This window comes from Trachypithecus francoisi, unplaced genomic scaffold (assembly GCF_009764315.1).
Source record: "Trachypithecus francoisi isolate TF-2019V2 unplaced genomic scaffold, Tfra_2.0 Lachesis_group17, whole genome shotgun sequence".
In the NCBI taxonomy this organism is placed as follows: Eukaryota; Metazoa; Chordata; class Mammalia; order Primates; family Cercopithecidae; genus Trachypithecus; species Trachypithecus francoisi.
The window spans coordinates 96,922,463-96,934,804 of record NW_022681462.1 but is presented as its reverse complement, the minus strand read 5'-3'; the positions used below and the strand labels follow the sequence as shown (position 1 = coordinate 96,934,804).

Sequence of the window (12,342 nt, the reverse complement as noted above, 5' to 3'; positions counted from 1 at the left end):
GTGGAGCCATCTATGCCACCCCAAAGTGACTATGGGGATGAATAGCTGCTGCCACTCACTGAAGACATTGTCAAGGACTTTCATGCATCGCCTCATATATATAACATATATATATATATACACACACCACCTTCTGGGGGAGAAACTCTATTTTTATCCTTGTTTTTCCCAGGTAAAGAAACGAAGGTTCTCAGAGGTTGAGTGAATTGCTCTAAGTCAAAACAGCTTCTAAGGGGAAGAGTCAGACAGGGAGCCCAGGCCTGTCTGATCCAGAATGTGGGATTTAACCACCATGCCGAGCTTCGGGTTGGCCCTGGCATGGGCTGGGAATCCCTTCAATGGCCATGACCCCTTTTCTTGGCCCACTTTGTAGACCAGTGGAGCTTTCAGTAGCCTGACGTAGCAGTGGGACATGTGTCACTCTGACCACCTGTCTCCTCCAACACCTGCTGCCAACAGGGGTGTGAAATGGCCGTGCCTTGGGGCTGGAACTCTGAGGACTGAGGACAAGATGCAGCCGGCTGCAGCCTCTCCCCCCGGCTTGGTTTGTATGGGAGACTCCCCTCGGACTGCACCTTCCTAATCAATGCGATGACTCTGGCTGTGCCTACGTTCACAGCAACCCCTTCTTACCCACATGGTCTGCTTCTACCAGATCCTGGCCAAATGCTGAACACGACCAGGTATAATTCCTCACCATCTTATCACTCGTTGGTCATGAGGTTCTTAAAATATCTTGACAGAATGAATTAAAAATAGTAGTAGTGCTGGTGCCCCAGCTCAGTAGAAGTGTCTTAATGGCTGTTATTTTCTGCCTTACACTTAAGGACATTTCGGGGCACTCACACTGAGGGAGCTATTCCAGGTAGTGGCTGTTGCAGGGGGTACCAGCTCTGCGCTGGTCCTTCCCCAGCACTCTCTGAGCTCTCCTGCAGTAAGGAAGGCTAGGAGCATCAATGTCCCTTCGGCCAGGGTCATGGCACAGTGACCTGGGACGGCAGAGGCCTGGATTGAGTACACTATGTCCCTGCTGGATCCACCATGGTGGGGAATTGCTGGCCTCCAAGCCTGTAAAGTGAGGGTCACTATGGTATGCCTGTTGTATTAGACAGGCATTTATTTCATTTCATTTATTTTCCCATTTCATTCCCATGACAATCCCAGATGGATTTTGTCTGGGCAAGGGTGCCCTCTGGAGGGAATGAAGAAGAGGAGATGTAATGAAAACAGCAGAGACAGCCTGCCCGGGGAGAACAGGGAGAATTAGGGAGCAGCACTTATGGAGCCAACAGAGGAGCGTTAGAGACCTCAGGAGGCCATCATGGCGTTTGAAGTCAGCCTGGCCCTGTTCTGCCATTTTCCAGCTTTGGGACCCAAGGCCAGTTCTGGAAGCTTCTGTTTTCTGTTCATAACCTTATAAGGGTGCTGCGGAATTATATATGATCATGCATCTTCTTCTGTTTTTTGAGATGAGGTCTCACTCTGTTACCCAGGTTGGAGTGCGATGGTGTGACTTTGGCTCGCTGCAACTTCTACCTCCCCGGCTGAAGCCATCCTCCCACCTCAGCCACTCTAGTAGCTGGGACCACAGGCATGCATCACCACACCTGGCTAATTTTTTGTATTTTTGATAGAGATGGGGTTTCTTCATGTTGCCCAGGCTGGTCTCTGTCTCCTGTGGGGACAGAGGAGGACCAGCACCTGGAGAAGTTGAGTCAGCGGCCTGACTTACTGCTGCAGCTTCTGCCTCCAACCGTCCTCCTGCTGGCTCCCCCTCACTGCCAGGACCAAGGTGAATGTCCCTGAAATATTTCCCTAAGTCCCTGGAGCTGTCAAGAATCCACAGGATGCGCTGATCCCCTGGTGACCAGGCTGCCTCTGGGAGTCACCTATGAACCTCCGAGAGCACTCGGTATTTCTTCACTTTTAACCCTTAGCTCCTGCTATGACTCCTTCCTGGGATGCTGTTCTCCTGCTCTCCTTGTTTTCAAATTTGTCCTGTTCATGAAGACCAGGCCAAATGCCCTCTTCTCCATGAAGTCTTCCTGGATCTCTCCACCTGTAATGATTTCTTCTTCCTTTGACCTTTGAGGGAAAGGGTGAGAGGCTGGGACTGACGTCTCTGAGCTCCTTCTCTGCGCCAAGTACTTTTCTCACACACATCACCTCTAATCTCACAGTGGTCCTCAAGGTTAGGCGGTATCATCTCCCAGAGAAGGAAGCTGACGCTCAGTGAGGCTCACTTGGCCTGGAAGGGGAACTTAGGCTGTTCTCCTAGTCCACTCCCTTTATTGGACGCTTAGAACATCCAACAGGCTCGCATGACAGTGTTCTAAAGTTTCTTCCCTAGCCCTGCTGTGCTCCCAGGGCAAGCTGTTTCTCTCTCAGTGAAACTGCAAAGCCCTCTCCTTCAGTTTTCGTTGAACCAGATAGTGGCTTCTGTACCCTCTCTCGAAGTATGCCCTCTGCCCCCACCTTGCCAAGAAACCACCCTAGTGATGTGCCCTCCCTTTCACCCTGGGCAGGTCACCTGAGCCCAGCCCCATCACCACTCTGGGCAGAATCCAAGGCTCATGCAAGGATTAGGTTTAGATGAAGAGCATCACCACCTTTGAAGTCAGCCTGGCCCTGTTCTGCCATTTTCCAGCTTTGGGACCCAAGGCCAGTTCTGGAAGCTTCTGTTGCCTGTTCATAACCTTATAGGGGTGCTGCGGAATTATATATGATCATGCATCTTCTTCTGTTTTTTGAGATGAGGTCTCACTCTGTTACCCAGGTTGGAGTGCGATGGTGTGACTTTGGCTCGCTGCAACTTCTACCTCCCCGGCTGAAGCCATCCTCCCACCTCAGCCACTCTAGTAGCTGGGACCACAGGCATGCATCACCACACCTGGCTAATTTTTTGTATTTTTGATAGAGATGGGGTTTCTTCATGTTGCCCAGGCTGGTCTCAACCTCCTGAGCTCAAGGAATTCATCCACCTCAGCCTCCCAAAGTGCTGGGATTATAGGTGTGAGCCCCCGCACCCGTCATGCATCTTCAATGTTTAGCACACGTCCTGATGCGAGAGGTATTCACCAGGAGAGCTGTCGTGATGATGGATGGGGCTGAGTGTCTGCAGGTGGCCTTGGGGGTCACTGGGAAAGTGGGTCCAGAGTGGTGTGCCGTGCTCAGGGCCATGTGGGGAGCACAGCACCCCACTGGACCTGGCTCTCCTGACGCTCCGCGGGGTGCCGAGGCGATGCAGAGGGACAGAGAGGACTCCAGAACCTTTCACGCGAGACAGTGGTAGAGTACAAAGTGGAGGGATTGTTGTCTAGAAAGCACCATTTCCAGCACTCAGCTCGAGAGGTAGTCTTTCCCTCCACACCTCCCCCCAATCGCCTCTGGAGACAGAACATCCCAAGACAAAATCTGGAACAAAAGCGGACAAATCTGGAAACAAGAACAGCAGGAGAAAAGCATCCCGGGAGCTGCGTGGCCTTGGGGAAGTTACTCAGTTTCTCAGTCCTGCTGCCTCTGATGAGCTGGATTGGGGAGGGCAGGGTACACAGTGCCCCGTGGCTGGCTGGCAGGGATCATTCCCTCCTCTACTTTCCCCTTCACAAAGTTGACAGAAACTGGCATCTTCTGGAAGCTTTGCCTCCTTGGTGTTGTTTGTCAGCTGGTCCCCAGGTAGGAGAGGATTTGCAATTCAACACTCTGCTCTTTTGCTGAGCCGTGTGACTTGGCTGGGGCTCCTGGGACTGGTGCAAAGGGAAGCACCGCCTGCCCAGGCTCCGGTGTCGCCCAGCCCAGCCTCCCAGTCTGTGAGCCGGTGTTGCCTGGGGGACATTTCTCTCCTGATGCTGGGTGAGGAGGCAGACAGCACCCCACAGGGAGGGCCATGGGGGAACAGGACGGCATTCGCAGCTCCAGCTGGGAGACCTCGCAGGGCAAGAGCTCCCCAGACTCAGCTTGGTCATGGGTAAGGGCCGCCTTGTGGCCATCTGCAAACACAGCCCGTGTTCTTCCTCCTTCCATCCCCAGGTGTCTGCGTACTGATGGCACACGGGGATCATTTGCACCCAGAGCGCCTTGTTCAGGATAGGTTTGTGCATTCACGCTTCTCCAGATAAGTGACCGGCCCAGCTTGCTCCTCCTCACAGGCTCCTGTTCAGGAGGCTACATTTATAGAGGAGGTTGTAGAACTTATTCAAGAATTCAAGGGTTTTTTCTTTGCCTTGGATGGAAAATGCATAGCGATTGCTTTATCTTCAGAATCGGACTTCAGAGCTTCGTGAGTGCCTCTAGACCATCAGGCACTGTGCTGGAACACCCCTGTCTGTCCAGTTTGTGTGCGGGCCAGGAAGTGAGGTGTGGAGGGTTGAAGGGCCCCCTCCAATATGATCATTTAACCAGAGCTGTCTCCAATAATATGCTGTGTGGGCTGTGGGGCTCCTGCGGAAACCCAAAGCCAGCGGCTGTCCCTACTGCCCTTTTCAGATCTCATCCTAGCAACCAAGGCTTCTTTGTTGTTGTTGCACAAAAGTAGTTATTTTCACGAAAAAGCCCAAAGCAGGAGTGGAGGGCGTTCAAACAACCCTAAGTGGCAGTGAGTCCCGAGGCTAGGACCTGGGCCAGAATTCAGAACCCTGCTGTTTCTTCCAGAGGCCAGGGGGTTGGGCTGTAATGAGGATAATGTGTCAAACCACCGCTCCAAATGGTGCACTGGGGACACCTGCTGTGGTCCTCAGCTGCAGAGGTTGAGATAGCAGTGGAGAGCATTCAGCATGCTTGGAGGGCAGGGAGCCCTGGGGCTTTCTGCATCCTAGGGGGATAGAGTGGGGAGGCAGGCCAACCTCCCACTCCTGGACCCCAAGCACCTGTTGCCTGTCACTTCAGTCAGCTCCATCCTCAGGGCAGTGCCTTCCTGCAGGGACAAGAGGCCCTTCTGGGGCTGGTGCCCAGGCTCCAATGCAGTGAGGGCTGTCTAGGGAGAAAGGAGGCATGGATCCTGCTCACATCTCCGCACTGTTTTGCAGCTTGGCCCTTTAGGCAAGTATTTCCTGAATGGCCTGGAGGCCTGCAGGGGAGAGACATCAGGCTGGTCCACAACATCCCTCTACATCATGAGGACAAGAGCAGGACCTCCTCTCGGGAGCCTGGTGCAAGCGAATGACACCGCGCTCAGATTAAGTAGACTATTTTTGTGGTTAGTCGAGGATTACAATGGCTTTGTCTTGTTTCCATTGCTGGAATGTCTCTTAAGTTTGTCCAGTGCTGACTGGGAATGGTACACCTGCCAAGTGGGCAGGTGAGGCTCTTGTGAAGCTCTGCCACATGCCCCGCGGGACTGACTCTCTCGCCAGCCCTGAGACGCAGGTGTCATTATCACGGCATCTCTCTCACACAACCCCGGCAGGAGGGCAGCACAGCACTGCGATTCCCATTTGACAGCTGAGAAAACTGAGGTGATGAAATTGGGACTTTCACATAGCACCTTGGGAGGGGAGTGGTGGAAGATGGGAACAGGAACCCAGGCCTCCTGGGGCCCAGCCCAACCCTCGTCCTCTCCTGCACCTCCCTACAGATGTGGAAGTTTGGATTTAATACTGATTTAATATCATGTCTGTTTTCTGCTTGTGTTTTATTGGATATTAATTATTTTTCTGATTATAAAAGCATGTTCATTATAGAATATGTAGCATATACAGGAAAGTTTAAATAACATAAAAGCCTGGAGATGTTGTAAACAGAGGTGGTGCTTCCTTCACTGAAGGCTTCTTGTAATGAAGCTGCAGAAAGGATGTCAAACCCACCACGTGTTTCCTTGTATTCCATAGCTCTTCCAACCCCACAACCTTCCTCTGTGTTTGACAAACGCTTGTCTGTTTCCTCTGTGTTTGACAAACGCTTGTCAACAGACAGAGGGATACTAAGCCCCAGGCTAAAGCCCTCAGCAGGCCCCTTGGCTGAGCCACTGTGGTCCAGATCCCCCCTACCCTTGCCCTGGCCGTCTCTGTGCGGTGCCCATGCCTTTTGCCTCGGGGGAGGCAGGCCTCCATGGCTCAGAAGGGTGATGGGGGCAGGGAGAGTCTGGCCCGCTTCCTCTCAAGCTGCAGAGCTGGCTTCCTGCAAGGCTCTGCTTCTGAAGGGGGCCTGGTGGCCTTGGCCTTGGCTCAGGTTGGTGCTGTACCTGGAGGAATCTGACCTGCTTGCTGAAGGGTGGCTGCAGAGCCGTGAAACTGGCAGCGTCACTGGGAGTTGCTGCTGGTGACTGAGTCTGGGACTAGTCCTTGGAGGGCAGGGAGGGCTGGACCCAGAGTTGGGCTTCGGCAAAGCAGAGGAACTGGTACCTAGATCAGGCAGGCCCCCGATGGACTGACAGCAGTCCAGGAATGCTGAGGGGGGATGCAGGAGATGTGGGTGGGAGGGGCAGGAGCTGCGACTGCCCTGGCCAGAAGCCCAGGCAGGGCTGACTGGCTTCTGGGAAGGGTAAAAGTGGCTCAGCTGCCCTGGGGCTGTTTTCATTCCTGGGGCTGGAAAAGGGCAGCTGGCGGCAGCGTGAGCCCTCAGAGGCACCTGCTAAGTTGGCAGCATCACCTGTGCTGTTGGCCATGGCCATTCCCAGAGACTCCGGGCTTGGTCTCTGCGCCACAAGTATTTCTGGGTCCTGAATATGTACAGAGTTCTGTGGTGGGGTGCGGGGGGCGTGATTCGGTGGGGGTGTGTGTAAGGCCTCGTCTCTCCCTCCTCTGCAGGAGGTCAAGGTGGAATGGGAATGGGTGGGGCTGCAGCTGGCCAGCCACAGAGTTCACAGGGCACAGGTGAAGAGTGATTCAGCCTGGCAGGGCCAGAGGAGGCCTCTCAGAGAAGCTGGCCTTGGAGGAGGAATAGGATTTCAATAAACAGAGCTGATGGGGGTGGAGCTTTCCAGGCTGCGGGGTCAGCTTGAGCAAAGGCTGGGGAATGAGAGTACAGTGTGTTCCCCTAAAGCTAAGCCTGCAGGGGTTGTTCCTTGGGCTGTTGGGACATTATTTTTTTCTTAGTTAGGGTGTGTGTGGTGGCATTCGTCTTGGTCAGGCGCCCCGTCTATGAAAGATAGCAGGCAGTCAGGGGCCAAATATGTAAGACCCAGAGTGAAGGCCAAGGTTCGGGGCCACGAGGCCTGGACTCACACCCCAACATTGTCAGTTACAACTTTCGATTTGCTGAAGACTTAGTTGTCTCATCTATAAAATGAAGCTTATAATACCTAACTATATATTACTCACAGGTACTTGATAAACAGTAGCTATTATTAATCCCAGCCCTACGCCTGAAAGCAGATGGCCTGTCGGGACAGGCTGGACTGTAAATACAATGGTGCCATGACACTGAATCCATTTACACCGGCCCAGCGGACTCAGAGAGCCCTGTACGGGAAAATGCATGGAGCCAGATCCTGCATTTGTCTCTGTATGAAGAACTCTGAGTTTAGTCTTCCTCTAGTCACTTAGCTTGGCATTCAAGGCCTCTCAAAGTCTGGCCCCACCTCACCCCCGATATGGTTTGGATTTGTGTCCCCTACCCAAAGCTCCTATTGAATTATAATCCCCAGTGTCGGAGGACAGGCTTGGTGGGAGGTGATTGGATCACGGGGCGGACTTTCCCTTTGCTGTTCTCATGAGAGATCTGGTTGGTTAAAAGTGTGTAGCACCTCCTTCTATTCTCTTCCTCTTCCTCCCGCTCGAGCCATCTAGGACATGCTGGCTTCCTCTTCGCCTTCTGCATGATTGTAAGTTTCCTGAGGTCTCCCCAGCTGTGCTTCCTGTACAGCCTGTGGAACTGTGAGCCAATTAAACCTCTTTTCTTTATAAATTACCCAGGTTCAGGTATTTCTTTATAGCAGTGCGAGAATAGGCTAATACACCCCCGTCAGCTCTGTTCTTTCCTTCTACCACGTCCCTGTGCTGCTCCGGGATGTGCTGAGCCAGGTGTGTTAGCTGGGTCTCCCGGGAGGTGACCATTCGGGACCCTGGAACCATTTTATCACCTCCAGTCCAGGTAGGAATTGGGGCCCCATCTACCCAGAGCTTTTGTTTGCCACCTGAGTTCCTTTGGCTGCACCAACCAGAGGCCTGAACAGAGGCTGGGCGACGTCCTCTGGGGCCCTTTTCTACAGGGACCTCTAGAGCGCATGCCCCTGACGGTGGCCAGGTGTGGAGACAAACCCAGGAAAAAGGTCCACTTCTCCCAGACCGCGAACCCCCTGAAACGGCTGTGTGGGCTGCCCCCTGCTCCTCGGAGGGCTCTCGGGCCAGCCTGAAGGCACTGGCCCCTGGGGTGTTTGTTGTGGGGGAGATGGAGGCAGAGAAGAAAACTGCAGGCCTCCGTGGGGAGCAGGGCTTTGGGCCTCTGTCTCCTCTCAGCGTCCTGGGTCCGCCCCACTCCTCCTGCAGGTGAACCGTGGGGAGGCCTTGAGCGCCCCCTGGAGGTGACACTCTGCCACTACACCTAGGAAACCACTTATCTCCTGGAAACCCAACCATGGTGTCTGATGTGACTTTTCTTAGTGACAAGAGATTAGGATGAGCACGAGCAAAGTCGGTGGTCACAGGGGAGCAGCCAGGCCAGTCCTGCTTAAAGTCTCTGCTGTTACATGTTTGCGATTGAACTCGTAGCAAGCTGGGAACACATCCTGTCCCCGGCACAGACACCCACCTTCAATCCCTTCTCCCCTGCACCGGTCACAGCCCTAGCCATCCTTCAAGGCCCAGCTCAAATGCTTCCATCTCCATACCATTTCAGTTCATGGTTGGGGGTAGGAGCTCCCGTCCTCCCATAATGTAACTTGCCTAAAATTTCTTTGTTTCGCGATCGTCATCTTTCTGCTGCAGACAGATTCTGTTCTCCTCTGTAAAGTTGGAGTGCAGGGGACATGGCTCTGAACACAGCATTTAAGTGACAGAGATAGTTGTGATCATGTCCCAGTACATATTGATCCTTCTTCTGATCCCAGTAAATGTCACACTCCCCGGGGAAGTGAGAGTGTTATCATCTCAGTGTCCCCACAGCACCTAGCACAGCCTCCCAGACTGCCCAACCCAGGGCAGACCCTTATCACAGGAATGCAAGTCCTTGTTTGTCCGGGTCACTCAGGTTTATGCCTATTGTCCTGTAATTATTTATGGCACCCTCTTTTGCTGTCATAGGTGTTGGACTGGAGCAGTCACCCTATTTAGCACACACCTATTAAGCCAAAGCACCTCAGTGTGTAGCCTTCCTTCACCCAAACCTGTTCCCAAAGGTCCTTTCTCACCGCCTACTTGGGTGGCCTCAGTAGTCTTCCCGATCCCTCTGGTCAGGGCCAGAGTGGGGAGCAAGTGTCTAAAGCAAGACCTTCAACAAGGTCCCTTCCCTGAGAGACTCAGTTTGTGATGCTTGTGATTGTGAAGCTCAAATGGGTTATGTGACTCCACATACTCCTCAAACTGTGGTGTGCTCTATTATTGCCGTTTAACTTGTCAATGTTGGTTCTGCACCCCTGCAGGCCCTGTAGGGGCTGCAGAAGCCACACTTGATCTGGAATTTCAGTAATAGCCAGCGAGCTAAGAACCACATAAAATAATGCAGATCATATAAAATGCATCTTGTAATTTTGTCTTCCAATAGTTAAACATGCTCAAGCGTGAGAGAATGGGCTGGGCTTGGCTGGGTATACTTGAAATGAAGACTCCAGACATGGGGAGATGGGAGCAGTTGAAGGGAGGCAGCCCATGAGTCGACTTTTGGGAGCAGATGGCCTGGAGTTGAATGTGAGGGACGGGGGTGAGGGACTGAAAAGGAAGAAGAGAAATAGGGAGATCTGAGATGGCTTTTACTCTGGGAAGTAATGGGTCCGCTCTTCTTTGTCCCCGCCTCCTCCTCCTCCTGGACTCTACGCAGAGGAGAAAAGATGGGGCGTGGCTTATCCCCAATGCTGTGGTCATCGAAGTAAGCAGATCTGCCCTGCTCTGCCCTGCCCTGCCGCTCTGTTCCTCCAGGAGGGCTGGTGTTTATGTGAATGTCCTGCTGCACCTGAGGAAGGGGCAGGTGTGGTGAAAGCCAGGCTTTGTTGTCCAGGTGCCCTGGCTTGGAATCCCAGCTCTGCTGCTTCTAAACTGGGCTGCGACCTTGCCCAAGTCACCTTGAGCCTCTCCGAGCCCTGGGCTCATCATCTTTAAACTGGGACTGATGACGCTGCTTTACCAGCCCAGCATGGGGGTGAATGAGGTGAGCTCGGAAGAATCTTCTTACTTTTCTCATAGCAGCTGCATGAAAGGTGGATTAGAAGAAGCTGCCAGGCAAAGTATCCATTTACTGAAAATTCAGTGTGAACTGTACAGTTTGTGAACCTCTGGCAGGTGTCATACTGGCTCTTGTGATCTAAACGGCAGCTCTGGGTCTGAGTTGGCTTCTGGATTTGGAGCCCCCACCCTTCCCAGTGCCAAGGCTGATTGTGATGTAAGCAGATGTGTCTGCTAGAGCAAGGGCCAGCCAGGGTGAGGGACTCTCTTTCCTCTTGGGCTCAACCAATCCTCCCACCTCAGCCTCCCGGGTAGCTGGGACTACAGGTGTGTGCCACTGCAACCAGCTAATTTTTTAAAACAGCTGTTGTGAAAACAAGGTCTATGTTGTCCAAACAGGTCTTGAACTCCTAGCCTCAAATGATCCTCCTGCTTTGGCCTCTCAAAATTCTGGAATTACAGGCATGAGCCACTATAGTTTTTGAAGGAAGAACCAGAGTAACACAGAGCTGGAGGGCTGCTAGGCATGGCATAGGTTATTGGTGCCAAAGTTTACACTGACCCATGGTGAACAAAGAAAATAAGACAATGTTGTGGGGTAGATATGTTAATGTGACTTGGCCCATTCAAATTCCTTGGGAAAGACTGTTATTTATCCTGGGAGAAGGCACTTTCTATTTTGGGGAGGTTAACGTATCTTTTATGAAAAGAAAGTACTGTCCCTCCCTCCCACCCTTCCTTCCATTGTTTTTCATTTTTTAAGTTTAAAAGTTGACAACCGTACGTCAGTTACCATGCATGCTCCCTGAAATGAAAATTATAAAAGATTATTGTCTTTTCACTCATTTGCTTATTCTAGTAATAAATATTCACTAGGTGACACTGTGGCTGGCACTCTTCTAAGCACTGGAAATGGGTCGTGAATAAAACAAACATCCTGCCCTCCTGAAGCTTACAGTCCAGGTGGGGGAGAAAAGAATAAGCAAGTGTCTAAGTAACACGCATATCAGACGGGGAGTGGGATTGTGGAGAAAAAGAAAGTAAGGGAAGGCAACAGGGAGCCCGAGATGGAAGGATGATGCAATTTTCAGTGGGGAGGTTGGGGAGGCCTCCCTGAGAAAGTGACATGTGAGTAAAGACTTGAAGGTGCTGAGGAGTGAGCAGAGGCTCAGGAGGTGTCAAGGGCCCTGAGGCTGAAGCATCTTGGCAGGTTTGAGGAACCCCAAGAGGCCAGTGTGGCCAGAGCTGAGAGGATGAGAAAAGTAGGAGGAGATGGTGTGAGAGTGATGTGGAGGCTGGCGGAGCACAGGCCAGCATGGAGACATTGGCCTCGACCCCGCCTTGGATTGCTATGTTAAGGGGACCTATCTCCTGGGCTTTCGGGGCAGGGCAGACATGGTGGACCTGTTGGGAGGCTGTTGCGATAATCCAAGTGGGAGGGGATGGTGCTTTTAACCAGGTGGTAGCAGAGAAGGGTTTTGAACCGTTTGCTCAAATAAACTCTTTAGAATTTTATTGTGCCTCAGTTCACCTTTTAACAGAATTCAGATGAGAAATCTAGGCTGGAGATACAACTTCAGTCCCTGAAATACAGAGTTTATGAACTCCAGATCTGGTGCATCCTTTCGTTTTACAGACGGGTTACCGAGTGCCCCACAGGGTAGCAGGTGTCTTTTCTAGGCATGCCTATGGCAGAGCTAAGACTAAGAGTCACTTCCTGACTTCCCATTGAGGAATGTGTGTAAACTCAGGTACCATTTTGAGCTTCCCTTTGCATTTAGATTTGGAATGCACTTGGTCTTGTTTCTCTTTCCAGAGATTTCCCTCTGTGTCTCTTTTCTCAGCCCTTCACATTCTCCCCGTGCCTCTGCTTATCCAACCCCGTTTCTTCCTTTGGGGTTGCACTCAATTGACAGAGCTCTTGCAATGTCCAGTGATCCTTCAAGGCCTTGTGTAAGTGCAGCCTTCAGCCTTCTCCTGGAAACCCCCAGCTGGTGGGATGCCTACATTCTTAACCACCCACCAGCTCGCTTTTAGAATTTGGCCCCTACTTTCTATTGTGGTTATTTTGGAATGGGCCACTAGCACATAG

The 12,342-nt window shown here is 52.2% G+C and overlaps 1 protein-coding gene across 4 annotated transcripts in view; it reads left to right on the top strand.

The window, feature by feature from the left end:
• Positions 1–3,782: 3,782 nt before the first annotated feature.
• LPIN1 (lipin 1) overlaps positions 3,783–12,342 on the top strand; it is a 144,806-nt gene continuing 136,246 nt past the window's right edge. For 3 of the 4 annotated variants that reach the window (XM_033176525.1, XM_033176527.1, XM_033176526.1), the window contains exon 1: positions 3,851–3,967. In XM_033176525.1, coding sequence (XP_033032416.1) covers positions 3,887–3,967 — 81 coding nt within the window. In that variant the 5' untranslated portion in view covers positions 3,851–3,886. Of the gene's footprint in view, positions 3,968–12,342 lie in introns of all 4 variants that reach the window. The other variant, XM_033176529.1, reaches the window with a different exon arrangement.